The sequence below is a fragment of the Equus quagga genome, chromosome 12 (genome assembly GCF_021613505.1).
Source record: "Equus quagga isolate Etosha38 chromosome 12, UCLA_HA_Equagga_1.0, whole genome shotgun sequence".
NCBI lineage: Eukaryota > Metazoa > Chordata > Mammalia > Perissodactyla > Equidae > Equus > Equus quagga.
In genome coordinates, this window is record NC_060278.1 from 20,116,003 (window position 1) to 20,139,920 (window position 23,918).

The following is a 23,918-nucleotide window of genomic DNA, read 5'->3' on the forward strand; positions in this document are numbered from 1 at the left end:
GCCCGCGAGAGGGCGCGGGAGCTGGTGGCTCCTCCCCTCACCTGGAGGCAGGGCGGTCGGCTGATTTAACCGAGGTGGGGCTAAAGCACTGTCCGCTCCGCTCCTCGCCGCGGTCATGGACCAGCCCCGCGCTGCCGCCCGCCTGCGCATCCTGCTGGGCCAGCTCGGCCGCTGCTCGGCCGGGGCCGTCGTATCCTTTGGGCTGCGCGGCGCTCGGGCTGGAAGGCTCCCTGTCTCGGTGTCCGCGCCTGGCAGGCTTTTTGGTGACCCGGCCGGGGAGGTGGCCCCAGGGCGCATCGCGCAGCCGCCACGCCAGTTCGTGGTCCCAAAGGCCCCAGGGGGACCTGGCGGCGGTCGCTGAAGCGGTGTCCCTCCAGCGTCCGTCCCTCTTGGGCCTCTGTCCCCTGCTTTATGAGAGGAGGGTGGGGAGTCCTTCCCAGGGGCGTCCGTCCTCAGCTGCTTGTCATTTTCTGCGTTTGTCGGCGCGTGACCTCTGCAGCAGCCAGCAGACCTAGAAACGTGTAGAAATGTGGAAGCCCAGCGCAGGCACGCCGCAGCGCAGAGCCGGCCGTGAGAGCCTAGGCGGGCGGGCGGCCACAGGGCCCTCTCGGGGGACACCCGGGCCGGCTGTGCAGGGGTAGCCGTTCTCCGCCCGCCCTCCAGTCTTCCTCCTCCAGGGAGCTCCGGGTGCGGCGGTCCTGGGCGCCTGCGGACCACAGGCGCGTTCCAGCGTGTCCTGCAGACGGACTTGGAGCCCTGTGTCCGCCTGCGGAGTTGCCCTGCAGAAGTGAATCCCGGGGGGATGCGTGTGCTGCCCGGGACGCATGCGGGGAGATGTCACTGAATGGCACGGAAACCAAACTGCCTTGTAGAACTGTTTTTGCCTGCTCAGGAGAAGTGTCTTCTTCGGGACAGACTTGGGAAGCTCCGTAGGAAACTTTGGCTGAGATTTTTCCATAAGCGACTTCTGTTCTGCTGTTTTTAGGATCCTGAAATGTCTCCTAAAATGATGATACAGCTGTTCGTTTTACTGTCACCAGTGCTCTCCTGGCTGATTCCAAGCAGCGATGTATCAGAACCCTTGTAAATTTAAATCCGTCCGTAGACCGTTAAAGGGAACCCAGGTGATCACGGAACCTCATTTCCAGGTGAGGACTCAGAAGCTGAGGCTAGGGGAGTTCACAACTCTGGGCCAAGTTCATTTAACGAAATCGGTGGTTGTCAGACTGTGGTCCCCTGACCAGCACCATGAAGATCACCTGGGAACTTGTTAGAAATGCAGATTTTCAGGCTCATCTCAGACCTGTGGAATCAACTTACCTGGGGGAGAGGCCAGCAATCTGTTTTCATTTTTGGTTTCTGATACCTGCTCAGTTGTGGAACCAGCAGTATACTGGAATGAGATATAACTGGAACTAGAAATTAAGGTTTCCCGGTCTAGGCTGTTAGCACTTTTAAATTTGATATCTGATCCTGCTGGTTCTTATTATAATATTTGTGAGGTCAGAGCTTAGTTCTTTTTACATGTGTGTTTCCTAGAACAGCACTATCCAGTACAACGTTCAGCGATGGTGGAAATCTGTCCCAGCACTGTCCCATACCGTAGCTACTAGCCACACGTGCCTATGGAGCCCCTGAAATGTGAGGAGTGCCGCTGAGGGACTGAAGCTTTCATTAACTTCATTTCAATCTAAATACACGTGGCTAGTGGCTCTGGTATTGGACAGCTCTGCCTAGATTTTCAGTGAATGTATATGCTCTTCAGGCTTAAATAGAGTACTGGAAAATTTGTGACAGTTTCTTTGCAGCCCTAACTGGTTTTGAGGAAACATGGATTCCAGAATAAGGAATATTATTTGAACTACAAAACATAATGCAGTTTTTTTTGCTTTTAAAGATTGGCACCTGAGCTAACAACTGTTGCCAGTCTCCTTTTTTTTCTATTTTTTTTTGCCCCAATTCCCCCTCTACATAGTTGTATATTTTAGTTGTAAGTCCTTCAAATTGTGGCATGTGGGACACCGCCTCAGCGTGGCCTGATGATCGGTGTCATGTTCACGCCCAGGATCCGAACTGGCAAAACCCTGGGCCGCCGAAGCAGAGCGTGCAAACTTAACCACTTTGCCATGGGGCCGGCCCCCATAATGCAGTTTTTAAATACAGATAAGCATAAAGTTAAAAAATCTGACCCATATTCCACCACTCAGATCATCATTTGTAAACTTTTTGGTGTGTTTCTTTTCTGTGCATTTACATAATTAGGTAATTTGGAGAATACTGTATGTACAACTTTTTGCATCCATTTTTTCATGTTTACTAGCATTATATAGTAAACATTTACTACTTTATATAGTAAACACAGTAAACATTTATTAACTTTATATGGTGAACGTTTCCACAGCATTAAAAAAATTCCGCAAGAACAACAACGTCAACAATGAAAAACGTCATGCTAGAGTAGTAGAGAGGGAAAAACGAACTTTGGACTAAAAGGACAACATCCAGAATGTCCTGTTGACGACGTTGTGCTCCAGTAAATCGAAAAAGGTAGTTAACCTCTCCGCTGTGGGGAAAACAGACAGTAGCTAGTAATTCTGCCTCCTGGCCTGCCTCTCTCCTTGACTATTATGTTGTCCCCATTATATAAAGACGTTATTTAAAAAATAACACGTTAATGAGAAGTGGCATTCTGAAAGTAGCTCTTTAAGCTAAAGAAACAATGAAAAAAATGAGAGGAAAAAAGAATCAATGAGATGCTAAATCAATAATCTGCGATTACTGGATAGAGAAGAAAATTAGAGTTTCTAGTTCTGTAAGATACTCAACTGTGTGGATCATACTTTTCTTGGAGTCACTGTTTATTTTATAGACTTTTTTTTCTTGACCGGCCAAACTGTTTCCAATATGTTGACTGGACTCCCACTAAATTAAGTATTTCTTGTGAACAGCACATGTATCTTCTTACTCCTAGAAAGGACCTTCCAATTATTTGTTCAGCAGGTTAGTGGAAGGAGTAGTCATGTGGAAGAGAATAGACGGAAGCTACGAAGAAAAGAGTGTGGGAAAAGTCATGGCTCAGCTGTTTTTTGCTGGGTGACCTTGGACCAATTCCTGAGCCTCCATGCCTAGGCTTCGTGCTCTGTGCAGCAGGAACAATAATAAAGCTCTTGGCTCCCAGCCACCTCCTCAGGCTACTGTGAGAATGCAATGGAGTGCTGTCAGCAGCAGTGCATCAGTGTCAGAGGTTATGTGTGTCAGCAGTTTGCCTGTTGTCCATTTAGGACCAGCCTTCCCTTGTGAGAGCCAATCCGGGGCAGACTGTGCTTCTAGAAAAGATTGACTCCTCAATTTTACTTTATCTGCCTTAATTCACCTCCTAGATAGCTCACCCCATTTCAGAGTCTGTTTCTCCTGCCGGTTTCCATCCTCAACAATTCCAGTAAGTAGATCGAATTTTAATTTTGAACCATACAAAGTATCTAAAGATTTCTCTAGTGGTAACTAGGATATAAAAGACAACATACCATGTTGCCTGATGAGAATTCATTATACATTCCTCCATTTCCAAGACTTGTTCTAATTAGAACAATCGTGGAAAATTTTGAAGTCTCTGACTTTAATTTCCTATATGTATTTTAAAATTCAGAAAGGAGGAAAAGTGTCAAAAAGTGTATAATGTGATTATTTAAAATTCGTATGTGATATATCTCATTAAAATCAGCGTGCACTTTGGTCATGTTGATAAATTAGGTAGTATCTTGGTTTATCTCAAATTTCCTTTAAAGGACAGAACTTGATCTTCATGGAATGTTCTCATGAGTCACAATTCCAGTCCAGAAGAATGGAGTGAGTGATGTGAGTTTGTGCATGTGCTGTACACTTTGGATTTTGTTACTTTGATTTTTTTTCTGAAAATGCCTGAACTAGACAAGTAAGAATATTGAATATCTTTCCCCTCTGAAAAGCATACATGTTCATTGCAGAAAAAATTTTAAAATCAGAGAAATGGAAGGAATTTTTAAGAATCATCTATAATTTCATTACATTAGGGCAAACACTGTTAAAAAATATTTTTTGTTGTATTTCTTTGCAGTCTTTTTTTTCACAAATAATGCCTCGATTTCCCATAAGTGTAATCATGTTTTACTGTAATATACATTCTTCATGCTGTTATATGATCTTCATTTTTAAGTCCTGAGTCATATCCTATTGAGTGGATATAATATAGTTAATTATTCTTCCATTAATGCACTTTTTTGGTGACAATAATTAATGCTTTGGACTTAAAGCTTTGAAATCTTCTTCAGCATATTTCCTGAGAGTAAAGTCTTAGAAAGAGAAATGCTGGATGGCGGAGTATGAACATTTCTCAGGTTTTTGATTCATATTGTTAGGTTGTGATTTTTCACTTGGACTTATTTGAGATTTTCTTTCTTTAGGTATACGCAAGATAATAGTGTTCTAACCCTACAACAGAGAAAATTTTATGAAGAAAATGGGTTTCTTGTAATCAAAAAGCTGGTATCTGATGCTGATATTGAACGCTTTAGGTACAGTAATGGTATTCGTTATTTTATAGAAATATGTGCTTTACGTATGTAATGGGATCACGAATAAGATTAGCCTGTGCAAGTTCAGATATTTTCCAGTGATTTGGGTCATTAGGAAGTGGTTAGGAACATGGGCTCTGGAGCCAGACTGAGTGGCTTTAATCTGAGCCCCACCACTGAACGTTGTGTGTCCTGGGCAATTTCCTGAGCCTGTGCCTGCCTCTGTTTGCCCATCTGTAAAATGGGATAATGTAGCACTTCTGTCCTAGAGTTGTCATGAGGACTAAGTAAGGTAAAATAGAGAGAGAATGCTTGAACAGGGCCTGGCACGTGGAAGTGCTGTGGAAGTGTTGCCTATGATTTTCAGATGTAACCAAATCAAGACTATTCCCCACCGGTCTGCTAAGCTAAGGAATATCTGAATTCTGGTGGGGGACTGCAGCCTCACAGTTGGGACACCGGGACTTCTGAATTGGCCATTTTCTCCTCCTCATCACAGCTCTTCTGCCTGGGGCTGGAGGGCAGAGAAACCACCCGCAAATCTTCCCGTCTTTCCACAGAACAAGGCCAGGCAGGTGCTTGGAACCAGCGGTACTGACATCATTGCCCATTTAATTTTCCAGGAATGAGTTTGAAAGAATCTGCAGAAAGGAGGTGAAACCAATGGGATTAATGGTAATGAGAGATGTGACCATTGCAAAATCAGAGTATGTTCCAAGTGAAAAGATGATTACGAAGGTCCAAGATTTCCAAGAAGATGAGGAGCTCTTCAGATACTGCACTCTCCCTGAGGTTCAAGACTTTCCTGCATTTTTCTTTCTGAGTCTATAGCCCATCTACGTGCCTGACTCTGAAACTGGCTGTTTTTACTTTCTCTCTTTCCTTTCCACCGTGGCCCTGGAGCTGTGGTTCTCAGTCGGAGGTGGACATTTGGTGATGCCTGAGGACATGTTTGGTTGTCACACAGGAGGTGTGATATGCTAGAAGAAGCTACTGGCTTCTAGTGCTAGAGGCCAGGGGTGCTTCTATTAGGGCTCAGGGGTCCTGTAATGCATAGAACAGCCGCTTGCCTGAATAATGACTTATCCAGCCCCAAATGCCAGTAGTGCCCCGATTGAGAAACCCTGCTGCAGAGTGTGCGAATTCTCTTTGGTTAAGAAGGGCAGGAATTCTGTGTTAATGAGACAACCTTTCTTACACTCCATACAGTGTATCAACAGTGGTGAAACTGTTCATTGTAAATTCATTCAGTTTTTCTGTTTGTTTAATGACTCTGATCAGCTAAGGGGAAAGTTTGTTTTTAAAGTTAGTTTTTTAAAGAAATTATTAGTCTTTAATAGTAACTCATATTTATGAAAATAGGCCAGTAGTACAGAAGGGCATAAAATGAAAAGTAAAGTCCGACACCACCAGTCCCACTCACTGTTCAGCTTTTTTTGTGTCTTCTGCTAGAATTATTTCATGTATATCCAAGCCTATTTGTGTATCCCCTTTTTCTGTAATATGGGGACGTCCTGGTTTTTACCTTGTTTTATCCACTTATAGTAAATCCACTTATAGTAAATCATAGATATCTTTCCACATCGGTATCTATGAACGTACTTCATACTTTTAAACTACTGCATAGTATTCCATTGCATAAATGTACTACTGTTATGAACCATTTATTTAGAATAGTTTTTATTTTCTTGAGGAAGATTAGCTCTGAGCTAACATCAGCTGCCAATCCTCCTCTTTTTGCTGAGGAAGACTGGCCCTGAGCTAACATCCGTGCCCATCTTCCTCTACTTTATATGTGGGACACCTACCACAGCATGGCTTGCCAAGTGGTGCCATGTCCGCACCCGGGATCCAAACCGGCGAACCCCGGGCCACCAAAGTGGAACGTGGGAACTTAACTGCTGTGCCACCGGGCCGGCCCCTAAAATGGTTTTTAAAGGACACTTTGCATATAGTACTTCTTAGAAATTGTAACGCTAAATGGTGTTAGAAACTCATATCTTCCTTGTAGAAAAAGTGACTAGGTTTCTGACTGGCTCCAAAAAGTCTGTTGAATTCAGAGTGTTGTATATCCCCAATTGCTGACTTTTTCAGGCTTTATTGCAATGTTGTGAAATTCCAGTTGGTTTTTTAAACTACTGCATCTTGGTTTCTGTGGAGGTAGCTGGATTTTGTGTGACTTGCTTGTGCATCTGATTTCCCATGAACTTTTTTTTCCCCTTAGATTCTGAAATATGTGGAGTGCTTCACTGGACCCAATATTATGGCCATGCATACCATGCTGATAAACAAACCTCCAGATTCAGGTAAAGGGCTCTTATTTGTTATGTAGAAGTGAAAAAAATTGTTTACTTACTGTACATAAGTTTGCTGTTGTAACCATAGCCGTTGTCTAACTGCTAAGCTTTGCCTAAGTGAATATGTGTGCTTTTATTTTAGTCTTAAAATAGCTTACCTGCTAACAACATCGAAGTGTAATAGTGATTTGATGTTCACTGTAGGGTTATTGCTGGATTTTCAGACAACTGGCTTCTCAAAAGTGCAGTTTAATAAACATGTCTGTTAGCGTACCAGACGCTCCCATTATTCAACCTCTCTGAGCTATGTTAACGATTAACACCCATGATAGTGTGGATTCTGCCTTCCTGCTCAGAAGACGTTATTAGTACTAACAAAATTAAAACTATTCTTATGAGTCACGTACTACAGTTCTTAAAATTTCTCATACTACTAAAATGGAGCTTCTTTTTTTAAAGTTTATTGAGGTCACATGGGTTTGTAACATTATATAAATTTCAGGTGTACCTCATTATATTTTGGCTTCTTTATACACTATATCGTGTTCACCACCAAAAGTCAGTCTACTTTCCATACACCTCCACACATGTGTGTCCCTTCACCCCTTTTGCCCTCCCCCCACCCCCTTCCCCTCTGGTAACCACCAATCTGCTTCCTGTGTTTATCTGTTTGTTTGTTTATCTTCCACATATGAATGAAACCATATGGTAGTTGTCCTTTTCCCTCTGACTTATTTCACTTGGCATAATACCATCTAGTTCCATCCCTGTTGTCACCAGTGGCATGATTCCATTCTTTTAATGGCTGAGGAGTATTCCATTGTATATATATATACCGCATCTTTAACCATTTTCCAGTGATGGCCGCTTAGGTTGTTTCCAATTCTTGGCTCTTGTAAATAATGCTGTGATGAGCGTACTTTGATTTTGTTTTGCTTACTATAGCTTTGTAGTGTATTTTGAAATCAAGGAGTGTGAACCTCCAGCTTTGTTCTTTTTTCTCAGGATTGCTTTGGCTATTCAGGGTCTTTTATTGTTCCATATAAATTTTAGTGTTCTTTGTTCTATTTCCATGAAAAATATCATTGGGGTTCTGATTGGGATTGCATTGAATCTGTAGATTGCTATAAGTAATATGGACATTTTAAGTATGTTTATTCTTCCAATCCATGAGCATGGAACATCTTTCCATTCTTTATGTCTTCTTCAATTTCTTCAATAATGTCTTATGGTTTTGGTGTGTAGGTATTTCATCTCCTTGGTTAAATTCATTCCTAGGTGTTTTGTTCTTTTTGTTGTGATTCAGAATGGGATTGTATTCTTGAGTTCTCTTTCTGCTAGTTTGTTGTTAGTTGTTAGTGTTTAGAAATATGACTGATTTTTGTATATTGATTTTGTGCCCTGCCACTTTACTGTATTCCTTGATTATTTCCAGTCATTTTCTGATGGATTCGTTAGGATTTTCTATTCATTTACTTGCCTAATTGCTCTGGCTAGAACTTCCAACACTACGTTGACTAAGAGTGGTGAAAGTAGGCATCCTTTTCTTGTTCCTTTTCTTAGACGAATACCTTTCAGTTTTTCACTGTGGAGTAATGTTGACTGATAGTTTTTGTCTTTCCATATTTTGAATACATCATTCCACTCTCTCCTAGGCTATAGAGTTTCTGCTGGGAAATCCACTGATAGCCTGTTTAAGTTATTTTCTTCTCTCTGGCCGCCCATAATATTCTTTCTTTGTCATTGGCTTTTGATGGTTTTACTGTAACATCCCTTGGGGGTCTTTCTGTGTTGAGATAATTAGCAGTCTATTAGCTTCATGTGCTTGTATATCCAGTTCCTTCCTCAGGATTGGGAAGTTCTCAGCTATTATTTCTTTGAAAAAGCTCTCTGTTCCTTTCTCCTTCTCTTCTCCTTCTGAATGCCCATTTTCCTTGTGTTGTTTTTGTTAATTGAGTCAGATATTTCTCCTAGAATTCCTTCATTTTTGAAAAAATCTTGGTTCTCTCTCCTCTTCCACCAGAATCATTTCTAGATTTCTGTCTTCAAGCTCACTAATTCTCTCTTCTGTATGATCTGCTCTGTTTCCAGTGCTTTCAACTTTATTGTTCATTGTATTGATTGTGTTCATCTCTAGAGTTTGTTTTTTTTTTTTTTTTAGAATTTTAATCTCTTTGGTGAAGTCCTCCTTCTGTTCGTTAATTTTCTTCCTGAGCTCACTGAACTATCTTTCTAAGTTTTCTTATAGCTCATTGAGTTTCTTCATGATGGCTGTTTTGAATTCTCAGATTGCAGTCGTCTGTGACTTGAGGTTTGGTTTCTGTAGAGTTGTTTTTCTCTCTCTGTTCTGCCGTATTACTGGAGTTCTTCATGGTGTTTGTTGGGTTGATCCCTGCTGGCACATTTGTGGTAGTAACCACCTTTCTTGTTTGGGTATGGCTCTGGCTCCTTTGACTCTGAGCTGCTTCTGGTTGTATTTGAGAGCCTGCACTTTTCACCCTCCCTGCCTCTGGTAGACGAGTTGTGAGTGCCCTCATTGTGCTGCTTGTGCCTCCGAGGTTCCTGGTGCCTTGCTGCTTAGGTGTCACTGCAGGTTCAGGTGTTGCCAGCATGGTCACCATGTTGCAAGCACCTCTGCTTCTTCTTCGTCACGTGTTCCCCCACTGGCTCTCTGGGGGCTCTTCTCTGGTTCGGGTGCTGCTGCCCAGTGCCCTCCCCGCACTGCTGTTCCCAGATTATCTGGGTGTGCTGGCAGTACTGCTGCCACAGACACTGGGTTCATGGGTGTCTCTGCGACTGCAAAAGGCCCAGTGTCCTGTATGCAACCCCCACTGCTAGTAGAGCCAGTTTTGACCTGATGCCACTGGGGGCTGTCATGGGTTCTGCTGTGGCTCCTGAAGCCTCAGGTCACAGGTGCCACTGTCCACTGTTGGTGGAGGGATAAGGACTGAGCCTTGAGTATCACCGCTGCTCCTGCAACCTCTGTTCTCCAGCTCCAGTGCGCTTTTTGAAACCCCAGGTTAGGGCATCACTGCCCTTGCTGGAGGTATCTGCAGTTTGGATATAGCCCTTGCTGTTGTAAAAACCAAGGTTGAAGTCTCCACTGCCTGGGTAGTGGGGAGCGGGCTGGGTCGCTGGCACCACTGTGTTTCCTAAAGCTGCAGCTCACGGGCGCCATCTGCCACTGCTGGAGGGGGGCAGGGGCTAAGCCAGAAGTGTCGTGTCTACTCCTGCAGCCTCTAGTTGCTGATGCATGCATGCCAGTGCAGTTTTTAAAACCTCAAGTCAGGGCACCACTGACACTGGGGGTTTGGCGGGGGTGGGGGTGGGGGACATATCTGCATTTTGGATCCCCACCACGAGGTGGTGAGGGTGGCTCTTCTAGTTCTGCTGCCTCCTAGAGGCAGTCCACCCACCTTCAGGTGTACAAGTGTATGGATCTCTCAGGCATTCTGGTGTGCTGTGCAGGGAGTCCTTTGTTGGTCAATGGGAGTCCTACTGGTTGTAACTTAGAGAGGAGAGGCAAAAGGAACAGGTCACATTGCCATGAATCTGACATCACACGAAAATGGAGCTTCTAAGACCTCACTCCCGGAGAGACTGATTCGGAAAGTAAAACTCAGGAATCTGCATTTAATGAACCATGCTTGGAGAGTCTAATGCAGGTGGCTCTCGGGCCATGCTGAGAAATTCTGCTTTATCCGCAGTAGTAGCTCGGCCATTAGAGACCCTTCCTCCTTTTCTACCCTTTTCCTCTGGATTCCAGGAGAGGTTGATGTGATGGACCTATAGCTTAACATCCTCAAGTCCCTCCCTACCTGGATGTCTTGTTTGGAGAGATCAGGTGGCCGGGAACCAAGTTCAGAGAGCAAAACCAGACAAAATGTGAATGTGGTCAAGGTTCTGACTGTACACAGTGATTGTACACCAAATGCCTCTGGTTCGGTGGGAAAACCTCTGAGAGGACTTTTATTTATTTAGTTAGTTAATTCATTAATATTTTTTGCATCAGCCACTTAGAAGGCTGTCAGGGGATCTCCAATTTCACCACATTCTTCAATATAATTAATCAAACCTTTTTTTTGAAAATTAGGCTCTGTGCCCAAACCAGAGTTACAAAGGAATATATAACAATAGAGCTGATGACGTATGTATGACTTGCTAGAAAATAGTGTGTGTAAGTACTCGGCTACTAGGAACCCAGAAGAAAGTATGGGATCAGGAGTTGCCACGTTGATTTGATGTTCCAATTTGGTGCTTATCTCTCAAGGCTGATTTTCTAAGTGTTGGTTCATTTGTTTTGCTTTGGCCGGGATAGGTCATTGTTCTGGTTTTTCATGCAGAGAGGAAGAATTCTGAGACTTGGGCATCTTTTAACAGTGGGTTCTATTTCAGGCAAGAAGACATCCCGTCATCCCTTGCACCAGGATCTGCACTATTTCCCCTTCAGGCCCAGCAATAACATTGTTTGTGCTTGGACAGCCATGGAGCACATCGACCGGAACAATGGCTGTCTGGTTGTACTTCCAGGCACACACAAAGGATCCCTGAAGCCGCACGATTATCCCCAGTGGCAGGTAAGTGGGCCCAGCACTGGGTCTTGATCAGAATCTCCTGTAATGTTTTGACTTCACATCAGTTTACATAAAGATCTTTACCAATGAGATGGCATTTCCTTCTTTAGCAAAACATTGTTCTAGGATTTCCACTTAGGATCAGGGAAAATTCAAGGATGTCAGAAAAAATTCATCATCTTTGTTCATTCAACAAGTGTTTGAAAGCCAATCAATGTGGGGAGATTCAGTAGGTGCTGTGTAGGATCCCAGATTATAAAGCCTAGTTGCAGAGATAACACATAAACACTGCCACACCAGATGCATGTGCCAAGTGCCAAGTAAGTCTTACATCTGACTGATGGCCCTCAGAGTAAGGAAGAGTGAGGGTTCATCTCCTCCAGCTGGACAGACCACAGGAGGCTATGAGGAGGGCTAGTGTTTGTTTATGCCATGTCTTGAAGGACAGAGTAGAATGTTCTATAGCAAAGAGGCTATGGGGAGCATTGGGGTCAAGCGTAAGCATGAACCTGGCTAAGAGTAGAAAGGACCCACAGAGCTCACAGACTAGATGGGCTGGGCGTGTGTTTGGGGAGCAGCCGTAGAGATGAGCCTGATAAGGTGCATCAGAATCAGATCAGAAGAACCTTGTTTGTTTTGTTAATGAGTCTTCACTCCATTTGGGAGGACTGGAAAACTTATTTTTTTCAGGAAGCTGGAAGAGCTTTTATTTATTTTTTAAACATTTTGATTGAGATATAATTGATAAATAATAGAGTACATATTTTGAGTGTACAATTTGGTAATTTTTCATACACACACACACATACACACACACACACACACATATATATATACACCTGTGAAACCATACCACAATCAAGATTATCCCTTCCTCCTCTCCGTCCCTTCTACCAAGCACCCACTGAGCTGCTTTTTGTTCCTATGGCTTTGTTTGCATTTCTAAAATGTTATATAAATGTAGTCATATAGTATATATTCTTTTTTCTCAAATATGGCTTCTTTCACTCAGCATATGTATTTTGAGATTCACCAGTGCTGTTCCATGTATCAGAAATCACTCATTCCTTTCAATTGCTGAGTAGTCCATTGCATGGCTGTTCCATGGTTTATCAATTTAGCTATTGATGCTGGAGGACTAGTAAATGTTTTTGAGCCCATGAGTGATGAGATCAAATCAGTTCTTCAGGAACAATCATCTTGGGGTCTGGGGCAGGATGTATTGGAGTTGTAGGAGTTCAGAAGCAGAGAAACCAGAGAGGAGACTATTAACATTTAAGGTGTAAGAAAATAAGGTCCTGAAACACCCGTAATGCTGGTCACAATGGGAAGAGCACCTCTTGTTAAGTCAGGAAGATGGAGTTGCTGTTCTATAGGAAGAAAAGGCTGTGGCTTTAAGGGGTTTCTGTGTCGGTCAGAATTCTGGCACAGATGATTAGTGTTAAGTGACAACATTGAGTCTGAATTTCGATATGAAATCTGAAATTGTGAGAGTCATCAATTAAATTGAGGTTGGGGAAGGTGTGGTGAAAGCAGCAGAAGTGAGCTTCAGCTGACGGAAGCCAAAGGCAGTGTTTTGAGGGTGGCAGGCACATGCTGAATCCGTGAAAAGGCTGGCTAGCTCTAGGGGGCAGGAAAGTGGGAGTCGTCACTTGGCAGGAATAGTCGGGTTGGGGCACATGGCCTGGGCAGTTGAGCCTTGCTTATGTCCCATCTCTTTGATCCTCTGCTCAGATTCTGAGTGGCTGCGGTGGGAGGTCAGATTGGCTTAGATGGGGTCCCCTATCCACACTGGCCAGGAGAGACGTGCACTGGATCAAAGTGCCAACACAGTCCAGTAGGGAACAGGTCTCTCCCCAGAGGAAATTGAGAGAGTCTCAGGAGGGGGAATGGGGTGCTGCCCCCCTGAGACAGTGGCAGCCCCCCCATAAATAAAGGCTTGTAAATTTTAAATCACTTCTCGATTTCATGCACTTCACTCTCGTGCTGTTCTCAGGGAGCGATACCCAGTTTTTGCAGATATCCTGGAATATTATTTATAATCAGTACTGTTTTCATTTTATGATCTGTATTAGACCCACAACCAGGTCATATTATTTAATTTGTTAATAAACAAACATATACATTGCTGTATCAACGATTCAATAACAGTATTTATAATTCATTATAATTGTTTTCTTTGGAAACAATTCTAGGATTGTTTTACTTACTGTATGCTTTACTTTCTGCATTTAAAAGCATTCTGCAAACAGGTTCATCGGCTTCAACTATGGCACAAAAAACTATCAAGAACCTCTGTTCTAGTTTATTTTTAAAAATTTCTATGAATGTATCATAAGCAATATAGTATTATCTTGGGTGTTTAAAAAGGTTACATAAATGATATTATGCTACTAGGCTATGAATTGAAGTCTTTCCATATTGATGTGTAAAGATTGAATGTATTTATGTAGAGTATCTCATAATATTGATTTATTCATTCTTGGAATAATGGACATTTAAGTTGGTCTCAGCCTTTTTTATTCCAAACATGTGCAATGAATACCCTGAAGCTCTCTTTTTATCTAATTACCCAAGAATCTTATACCACTATCTTTTTTCGTTTTTTTTTTTTTTTTTGCTGAGGAATATTTGCCCTGAGCTATCATCTATTGCCAATCTTCCCCACCCCCTGCCCTTTTTTTATGTCGGCCGCCACCACAGTATGACCACTGACAGAGGAGTGCTTTGGGTGTGCGCCCAGGAGCTCAACCCAGGGCATTGAAGTGGAGCACTCCGAACTTAACCACTAGGCCACTGGGGCTGGCCTCGTTAACTTTTAAAAAAAGAGACATAACCCAAATAAAAACATAAACCATTACCTAAAGCAATAACTAACTCTGGAAATAGTTATAAAGAAACACACTATTTTAATTTACTACTCTTATTTACTCTAGACATGACATGAGTGGTTTTTGAGCTCAGAAAAATTGAGCATTATGTCTCCCCTAGTTTGGGAAGATAGTTAACTTCTCAGAGATACTCCTGAATAATAGAAGAATAATTTATGCAAAGTTCCAGGTGGGAAGAATATCGTGTTGGGAAAGAACGATTACAGATTCAGGCTGGGAGGGTGGTCTCCTGCGTTGACTGCAAAATGCAAAACTGCTCTGGATCTTCATTTATAATTCAGTAATGAAGGGTAGGTAGAAATTCCAAATTTTTCGTTTGGTCCAAGAAATCCATGATTTTAATATCAACGTTTGACTTTCTAGAAACAGACATCTGAGAAGCTTCTGTATCCAGGCATACCTCAGAGATATTGTGGATTCAGTTCCAGACCACCTCAATACAGCGAATATTGCAATAAAGCGAGTCATGTGAATTTTTTGGCTTCCCAGTGCATATAAAAGTTATGTTTACACTATCCTGTAGTCTGTTAAGTATGCATTAGCATTATGTCTAAAAAACAATGTACATACCTTAATTAAAAATACTTTATCGCTAAAAAATCTGAGCCTTCAGTGAATTGTAGTCTTGCTGCTGATGGAGAGACTTGTAAAATACTCAATACCTGCAAAGTGCAATAAAATGAAGCACAGTACAAGGTATGCCTGTATTTGAATTTTTTTTTTTAAGGATCTAGTTTGTCTCTTTGTCTTGGAACATCTTAGAGAAACTTTGCTTTTCCTGATGAGTCATTGATAAAGTTTTTAATTATTGTCTTCCTCAAATACAGACTTGGTTTCTCTTATGTGTTCCAGGGGGGCATTAACATAATGTTTCATGGAATCCAGGACTATGATGAAAACAACACCCGAGTGCACCTTGTGATGGAGAAGGGAGATACCGTGTTCTTTCATCCTTTGCTCATCCATGGATCTGGTCGGAACAAAACTCAAGGATTCCGGAAGGTATGCATTAACATTGTTACCAAGCAAGGGCCCACTGCTCAAAAGCGTAGAAGCCAATAGTATGGCACTGGCTTTGGAGAAAAGAAAAGGCTTTATTGTGAGGTGGACTGGAAAGGAGGCAAGGCTCTCAATTCTGTCTCTCCAATTCAAGGTTTGGGGTGAAATTTAAGGAGTTAGGGGCTACTAAGCTGATTGACTTGTCTCAAATCAGCCCATATATGGTAATCAAGCTACTTGGACTTCTGGAAGCCAGATTTCCTTGTTGAAGGAAGATTCTTGGTTCTTGGTTGGGTTGTGGGTTCCCATCTGGTATATGCCCATTGTTGTCTCTGGTGTTGAGCAAAGTTTAATGAATCAACAACCTATTTTTTTTGTGTGCGTGTTTTTTCTCTCTAAATCCCCCCAGTACATAGTTGTATATTCTAGTTGTGGGTCCTAGTTGTGGCATGTGGGACGCCACCTCAATGTGGCCTGACGAGTGGTGCCATGTCTGCACCCAGGATCTGAACCGGCAAAACCCTGGGCTGCTGAAGCAGAGTATGTGAACTTAACCTCTTGGCCATGGAGCTGGCCCCCTCAACAACCTATTTTAAGGAGGCAAAACTTGTTTAAGCTGGTCATGGTTTTATGTTCTGTTTCAGTTCCCCCCTTTTCTTTGTACATTCCTTAATCTGAGGGAAATGGGGTGACAGCTGCTCTAGCTACTTCCTGCTGATTCGAGGGAAGGTCAAAGTTTCTTTTGAGTCTGTTTTGCCTGTATTGTGTAAGCAAGAAATCGGGTATTTAATAAGAAGAATTTCTGTGGAAATGAAAAGAAAAACAAAGTTAATTGTTGGAGCAAATTATAAACCAGTTTCTGAGCCCAGGGGACAGCCAGTGAAGAGGATTTCTAGATGTCAGTGTGGAAGCATCTTTCACAGCTTCAAAGTTTGCTGTTTGCAGTCTGTACTTTGCAGTCTCTGATGCTGTGATTGGGTGTTCAGGTATCTTTTGAGTGGTTTATGCAGCAACAGGCATGAATATTGTCTCAACATGGGCTGTTGTGGTGATCTCTCTTAAGTTTATATGCAGTTGTCCAGCTTCAATTTGTAGGACTTCAGAAAAAAGGGTGGTTTCAGTTCTCAGTGATTCCAAATGGAAGGGATGGAAAAGAATGAAAATGTTAGTTTGGAAACTTGTCAGGATTTCAGGAAACTAGAAGAATCCAGGATCTGGTCCAGTTTACAGGTAGAAAACAAAACCTCAAAGACAATCAACAGACCTAGAATGCGTGTTTCAGTTTCTACCGAAAAATAATTTGAAGGTAAAATCACCTTCATTTTTACCAAGGATAGCCAAATTAAGACTGATTTGTTTGCAACAATAAACTTGGCCCAATTATTTGCATAAGTACGCTGAGAATAGCAATTGATCATGTAGGTTCTTTTAAATCTGCCTTACTGTAACTTTTCATAAGGAAACTCATATTGAACTTTAAAGGCCCCTCAAGGCCAGGAAAGCCAAGCCAAGGACTTTTTATCAGACTCTGCCTGTGATACCTAAAGATTTGGGTGCATTCCACTCTTCTTCAGGTTCCCAAAATTATCTTGAGGTTCCTGCACTGACAGGAAGTGTCCTTCTTTATTCACTGGGTAAGGTTTCTGGGAACCCTATATGGAAGGTATCAGGCCCATTTCCAAGAGGCTTTATATATTCCATAAAGTCAACATTTTCTCCTTAAAGCTGTCTGGTTAGATCTGAGTCTACGTAGGTCTGTCTCGAAGATGACCAGCCCTGATGCTCTAGTGGTTAATGTTTGGCCCTCTCACCACTTCAGCAGCCCAAGTTCGTTTCCCAGTCACGGAACCACACCACGCGTCTGTCAGTTGCCATGCTGTGGTGGTGGCTCACATAGAAGAACTAGGATTTAAAACTAAGATATCCAACCATACAGTGGGGGTTTGGGGAGGAAAAAATTAAAAAAGGAAGATTGGCAACAGATGTCAGCTCATGGTGAATCTTTTCATGCAAAAAAAAAATGCCAATCAAAGCCTTGGTAATATAACCAACATTTCCAATCGTGTCCTGTTATAAGCAGAACAGATTCTTATTGAAGTTATGCAAATACCTATATTGCCATGAAAATAATATTCACTAATTCTAAATTCTGGAGGGATCAGGTAGGGAGAAAAAGATAAATGTTTCAGTTTTGCTTATAAAGGTGTAGTTTATACAATAAGTCATAAAAATTATACTCATCCTCATCAGTTCATTCAGTTGCATGTAATCAACTCTTGATCTTGATCTTTTGTTAGCTGTGTTATGAAGCCATCAGTTTCCCTGTTGGAGTTCTGTATTTCTTACGTAGTTTAGCTGTATGATCTGAAAGTTTATCTGAAACCTGTCTTCTAGAGTGAGTGTCAGAATTATTTCCATGAATCTCTCTGAAGATGAAAAATATTTGTAAAAGCCTCAGAGTAATCGGTCTGTAAGTGACAAAAGACTTAAAAATGGCAATTGACAAAAAAATGTGTTTATTTCTGTGACATATAACATTTTAAGATAGTAGCTGTTATTATAACTGATAACCAGGACAGATCAGAATTTTAGGAATGTTATATAATTTTTAAAATACTTCTATTCATAACATTCACCCATGTAATATAACTCAAGAAGTTTTATCATCATTTGCCAATGCTTCCCATGTAATTTAATATACCAAATAAGCCTAGTTAGTTGAATATCAACCGTTTTATAGAAAGAGAGAACAAATTCTTTGAGAAGTCTCAGAGACCTGCTTGAAATTCTCAAGGTAACTTTCAGGATTGTATTTAGAATTTGAATTTTGAGGAAGTTTTTCAAAACTATCAAAAGCTTTTAAAACACTAGTTAATCAGTTAAAAAAAAAAACCCTTAGTTCTCTTAATAGAAGAATCTCCACTTTTTGAACAAAGAAAATTATTTTGACAAAACAGAATATGTGTTTTAGGTAGACTTACACAAAAATAAAGAAAAACCTTTTATAATCTCTTTATGAAGAACAGACTAAAAGTTCAAGGAAATTATCCTTTTAAGAGAGAAAAAAAACAAATTCTAATTTTCTGCCAGCTTAGTTGATATTGAAACTTATTTACTTAATTAAATTAATTTTAATCTACCCCACAGAGGGCTGCAGAGCCTCAGGCAGGTGGTGTTAGGACCATGGTCATCAGAAATTGTTCCTGGGAAAACACCCATTGCCCAACACACATGGGAGCCCATACTGTGGCTCTGGCTTTTGAGAAAAGAAAAGGCTTTATTGTGATGTTGACTGGAGGCAGGAGGCAAGGCTCTGAAATCTGTCTCCCTGATCCAAGGTTTGGGGTGAAATTTAAGGAGTTAGGGGCTACTAAGCTACAGCTGGGTATTTATTCAAAGGAAACAAAATCACTATGTGGAAGATACCTGTACCCTCGTGTTCATGGAAGCATTATTCATGATAGCCAAGACATGGAGACAACGTAAATGTCCATCGATGGATGAATAGATACAGAAAATGTGGGGTGTGTGTGTATATATGTGTACATACACAATGGAATAACATTCAGCTGTAAAAAGAAAGAAATTTTGCCATTTGAGATACTTGGATAGACCTTGAGAGCTTTATGCTAAGTGAAATAAGTCAGACAGAAAAAGACAAACACTCTATGATCTCAGTTATATGTAGAGTCTAAAAGAACCAAATGCATAGAAAGAGAGAACAGATTGGTGGTTGCCTGAGGCAGGGGGTCGGGGAAATGGGTGAAGGTGGTCAAAGAGTACAAACTTCCAGTTGTAAGATAAATAAGTGTTAGGGGTGGAATGTACAATATGGGTACTATACTTCATACGGTATTGTATATTTGAAAGTTGCTAAGAGAATAGATCTTAAAAGTTCTCATCACAGGGAAAACAATTGTGACTGTGTATGGTGATGGGTTTAAACTAAACTTATTGTGGTAATCATTTTGCAATATATACATAGATCTAATCACTGTGTTTTATACCTTAAACTAATACAATGTTACTTGTGAATTATATCTCAGTAAATCTGAAAAAAATATACAAAAATATGCAAATAGAAGTGCTCACTTTCCCTTTTGCCTCAGGCTCCAATATGGCTTGGCATGGCACTGGGTCTTAACGTGGGAAATGGAGTTTGTGACTCCAGTGACTAAAAAGTTGATGTTTTGGGCAAAGTAAGAAGTCCTTAAGGTCGCCTTAAGATAACTAACTTGTAGGAGGAAGGTGAGATTTAACTACTGCCTTGCAGCTTAGATCTGTTTCTAACTTTTTTAAGAATGGGAGAACCAAGTAACTACCGTTTTACCCTTGAGGAAAAAAGATGAGTATTATATATGAATGGCATGGGAATTTAAGTGACCTTTTGATTCAAGAAGCTATGTCTGTGTGTATTATTTGACTTCGCAAGGTATTTTCAGATTTTTGATTTTTTACGTAACCTGTGGCCATTGAAATAACAACCTGTTAGAGATTCAATTGGGTATCTATCTTCTGTGACTAAGAAGAAGATGAAAAACCCAAGAATACATTCCTTTTTAGGACTGGGGAGTAGCCACTCATTAAAAAAATCAAATGCTAAAAGTTAAAGACCTCTCACTTAAATAATTATGTTCCCTGCCCCATGTATACTTTTTGGAAATAAATATCACAGCTAGTTGAAAACCTCTTGTAATTTCTCAGTTAATGTTTAGCTGGAAAAAGAAGGATACTTAGCCACAAAGAGACTGATTTAGGACACAATGGAACAGCTTTCAATTTAGAAATCAAATGTGAGTGAAATAACTGATTCTCTAAAAGAAGACTCCTTGCTTGGTTGATGATGTTAATGGGAAGTTTTTCCCTCATATTAATTGGTTCACTTTGCACAGGCAATTTCCTGTCATTTCGCCAGTGCCAATTGCCACTACATTGATGTGAAGGGCACCAGTCAAGAAAACATTGAGAAGGAAGTTGTCCGGTTTGCAAATGAATTGTTTAAAGTTAAACAAGACATCAACCTGAAGGTATGTTTGTATGAAATGACAAGGGAAAAGTCTTGCTTTTTCTTTCTATTCAGATGTTTAAAAATTCTCATACCTGACTCAATCTGAAAGTATAAAATATGTGGGTTTAGAGTCATTGCAAAAATGTTACTGAGACCCACTAAGAATGACAATGGAAAATCAGATTCTTGCTTCCATGGTGTGAGGACCTAAGAACTGTGTGCTTCATTTTATGTCTTTGTGTTGTCCTGTGGTATGCAGGCTGTCCTGTTTCAGGACAGACAGGTAGGAAAAGGAAAGGCCATAGAAAACAGATTTAGAGAAGAGGAAATGAAGGACACCAGGCTACCTTCTGAATATGCACAGGAAAGTTAAAGGTTTGGGCTATCAATCATAGGCCTCCTTTATGTGTATGGAGGAGAGTATTCACGCATTTGGAAATCCAATAACACTTCCAGAAAGCACATGTGAAGCAAGTTTTCTTTGGAGTCATATTGCATCTGGCGTTTAATGGGAGGCATCACCTGCAAGTAGCAGAGACTAAACATCACTGCTGCTTATCACTAGGGGGTGTGAGACAACATGCCATATGCTTTCCTAATAAACACGCATCACTTGTAAATTAATTTTTTGTAACTAGTGGACATTTGCTGCTGATGCTGATCAATAGACAAATATCAGTGAAGGCAAATAAGTAAATATAGTCACTTTGTAGCCTCTGAACCAAGAAGCTGATCCTATTTTTTAAATTTGCATTAGATAACCATCAATGCATGCATGTCCCATGGGGGTGACATGACCCCCATATCGACTGAGTGGAATGATGACTCAGCCTTTCAGTACTTTGAAGAGCACTGCACACCAGTGGCAGCTCCCATGCTGGTGGGAGTCATGTTCTGAAACACCTTCCCAGCTCAAGAAGCTTACTTCGCCCTTTACCCCTGCTCCACTTAGGATCTATAAATATAGCCCATACATGAAAATGCTCTCGTTTCACACTTGCAGATCCTAGAAAGCCTTGTCCTTCTCCTTTTGTCTAGTCCTTAAAAATGCCTTACATAGGGAACATATTTGACCAACTAGGCTTCTGAACAACACCCTGAGATTTCAGGCAGAAAAAAATATATACATTCTGTTTGAGGTTTGTCAAGGTTGTGCTCAATGAATTAGCTCTTGTATTTATTTGAGTTACTCTCTAAGTTCTAGTTTATCAACTTCAGTTGGAATAACACTAACTTCTGCTGTATAGCTCTTTGTAAGATACTAAAGCACTTTCACATCTCTTTTCATATTTTCTTCACCAAAACCCAGTGGAGCAGCCCTTATAGTTCCATGTTCTTAATGAGAACATAAAGAATCCAAGAGTTTGGCTTAAGCTACGTGAGTGACAGAGCTGGATTTCAGCATCAGATCAAATTCTAAAATCGTTCTTTCCACCATGCCTTGCTGTTTGCTCAAAAATAAACAAGAAACAAGAAGTAAATAAGATAGTCTCAATTGTTTTATTAAGAACAAAGAAAAGAAACAAACCAGTCACCCAGGACATCATTTTCCTGATGGGATCTAGTCAGGAATGGACCAGCAAATAATAAAAGGAAAGCAGAAAACTGGGGAGTAAACTATGTGTGTTTTGACCAAATATCACATCATCCAGTCGAATACCTGTGATGAACAGAACATGAAACAGGCCTGACAGATTGGGGACTCACTGTCTTAGTTTCTTTAACACTGTTTTGGATGTTGGCAAATAAATTAATTGGAGTCTTTCTCTTTAACCATTTGTAGATAGTGGAAATCTATTTTGTTGTATGGTGAATAGACAAATTGAAGTGACCCATAAACTCTTTCTGTTTGGCATTATTTCCAGGATGTTTGGAGATTTCGAGCTCGACTTGTGAAAGGAGAAAGAATCAACCTTTGAAAGAGCCCTTTGCTATAATTCCTTTAAAGAAAATCAAAATGAAACCAGCTATCTAAGGAAAATGCTTTCTTAATGCAATGATGCAGTCTTTTCTATCATTGTTCATAAAATCAGAATGTGTATGTCATGTGCTCAGCTGCATGTGTGTGATTCTGCCGGGCAGTGGTGTTGCTTTATGGATGTCAGAACAGTAAAAGTGAAACATTGCCGTGTTAAGGAAAAGTAGCTTAGACTTACATCTAATAAAGGTGATTGATGCATAATTTGTGTGTTAAACCAGTTTCTTTCATACAATTAGCTCTTTACCCAAGCAGAAATGAAAGCTTTGAAACTTGGCATGTGTTGAGTTTTTCATCAACAAAATATGGTAGCTTCCCAAAAGCCAATTCTTGTAATTCAGGTCTTGGGTCTTTACCAGGGAAGCCTTCCTACTGTCTAATTGAAATGGCCTAAGAAGAGCTTGGCATGACCTCAGAGAAAAAAATCATGCTCTTAAGATGTCAAAATCATGCTCTTAAGATTGGCAGAGTAGCTGATCTACCTGGCTGAGAAACTTCTGAACAGCTGAAGGCTAACACCCAAAGCTTTAGCCTGGGCCTGACTGTCTCACCTCCAGGCTGTCCTTTGGGTACCAAGTCCCCATGGGGATTTTCAGCACCACGGGCAGCGACTGCTCCAAGCTCCCAGAGGAAGGAAATATTCCCAGCAGCCATGTTTCCTAAACACCCAGTGGTAACAAGGGGCCCTTGCTGTTGTGGGCATCTGACTCTCACAGATGCTAAGGTGTCATAGGGACACTCATTTTCTCCACACCCTGAAGCCACTAGGCTTTCCTGTTAAGCCCAGTGCCACGGAGGATGTTTCACTAGCACCAAAGTCAGATTCACAGGCTTTCTGGGGGAAGCCCACATTTGAAAAGAGAGAGCCCAGGAGTATATTTTTGGTTTGAATCCTTGGTATTATTTTCATCTGTTAGGACTTCCCATCTTCCCAACATTTTTCACGAATACTTTTAAAAAAACATTTGTGCTGAAACATGTATAACATAAAATTTTCCATCTGAACCATTTTTAAGTGTACAATCCAGTGGAGTTTTAGTATATTCACAATGTTGTGCAACCATCACCACAATCTATTTCCAAAACCCTTTCACTACCTCAAATAGAAAGTGTACGCGTCGTGTAGTAACTCCACATTCCCTCAGCCCTGGTCACCTCTAGTACATCTGTCTCTCTAGGTGTGCCTATTCTAGATAGTTTATACAAGTGGAGTCATGCTGTATTTGTCTTTTTGTGTCTCACGTATTTCACTTAGCATGTTTAAAGGTTCATTCATGTATCATGAACCAGAACTTCTTTCCTTTTCATGGCTGAATAATACATACATACATATATATACATTCAACTATTTAACTCTCTTTTTGTGTATCCATTCATTAGTTCCTGTTCCAGTTCTCTTAGGCGTCTACCTACGAGTGGAATTGTTGGATTATATGGTGATTCTGTTTCTCTTTTGGGGGAGCCTTACAGATGCTTTTTAAACACGGAAGGCCTTGTGATATCTCCTAGAGCTTTAATGGCACCTAACAATAACAAGCAGTCTTGAATTCGCATCAGCAGACTAATTCTATAATTGCACAAAGGCATTACTCAGAAAATGTCTGATCAATGACAGTAAAAT

General features: G+C 41.1%; 1 protein-coding gene across 3 annotated transcripts; it reads left to right on the forward strand.

The window, feature by feature from the left end:
- The first annotated feature begins 20 nt into the window (after positions 1 to 20).
- On the forward strand, positions 21 to 22,501 carry LOC124248643 (phytanoyl-CoA dioxygenase, peroxisomal). 3 transcript variants are annotated; one of them, XM_046678987.1, is made up of 9 exons: positions 21 to 190; positions 3,381 to 3,439; positions 4,440 to 4,550; positions 5,174 to 5,342; positions 6,775 to 6,856; positions 11,243 to 11,424; positions 15,198 to 15,314; positions 20,204 to 20,338; positions 22,185 to 22,501. In XM_046678987.1, the coding sequence occupies exons 1-9, from the start codon at positions 116 to 118 to the stop codon at positions 22,236 to 22,238; spliced, it is 984 nt and encodes a 327-aa protein (XP_046534943.1). In that variant the 5' UTR covers positions 21 to 115; the 3' UTR covers positions 22,239 to 22,501. The 3 variants fall into 3 exon arrangements, with proteins under 3 accessions (XP_046534943.1, XP_046534942.1, XP_046534944.1); XM_046678986.1 differs by having other exon boundaries at positions 28 to 190; positions 15,165 to 15,314; XM_046678988.1 differs by lacking the exon at positions 21 to 190 and adding an exon at positions 3,786 to 3,855 and having other exon boundaries at positions 15,165 to 15,314.
- Positions 22,502 to 23,918: the final 1,417 nt, after the last annotated feature.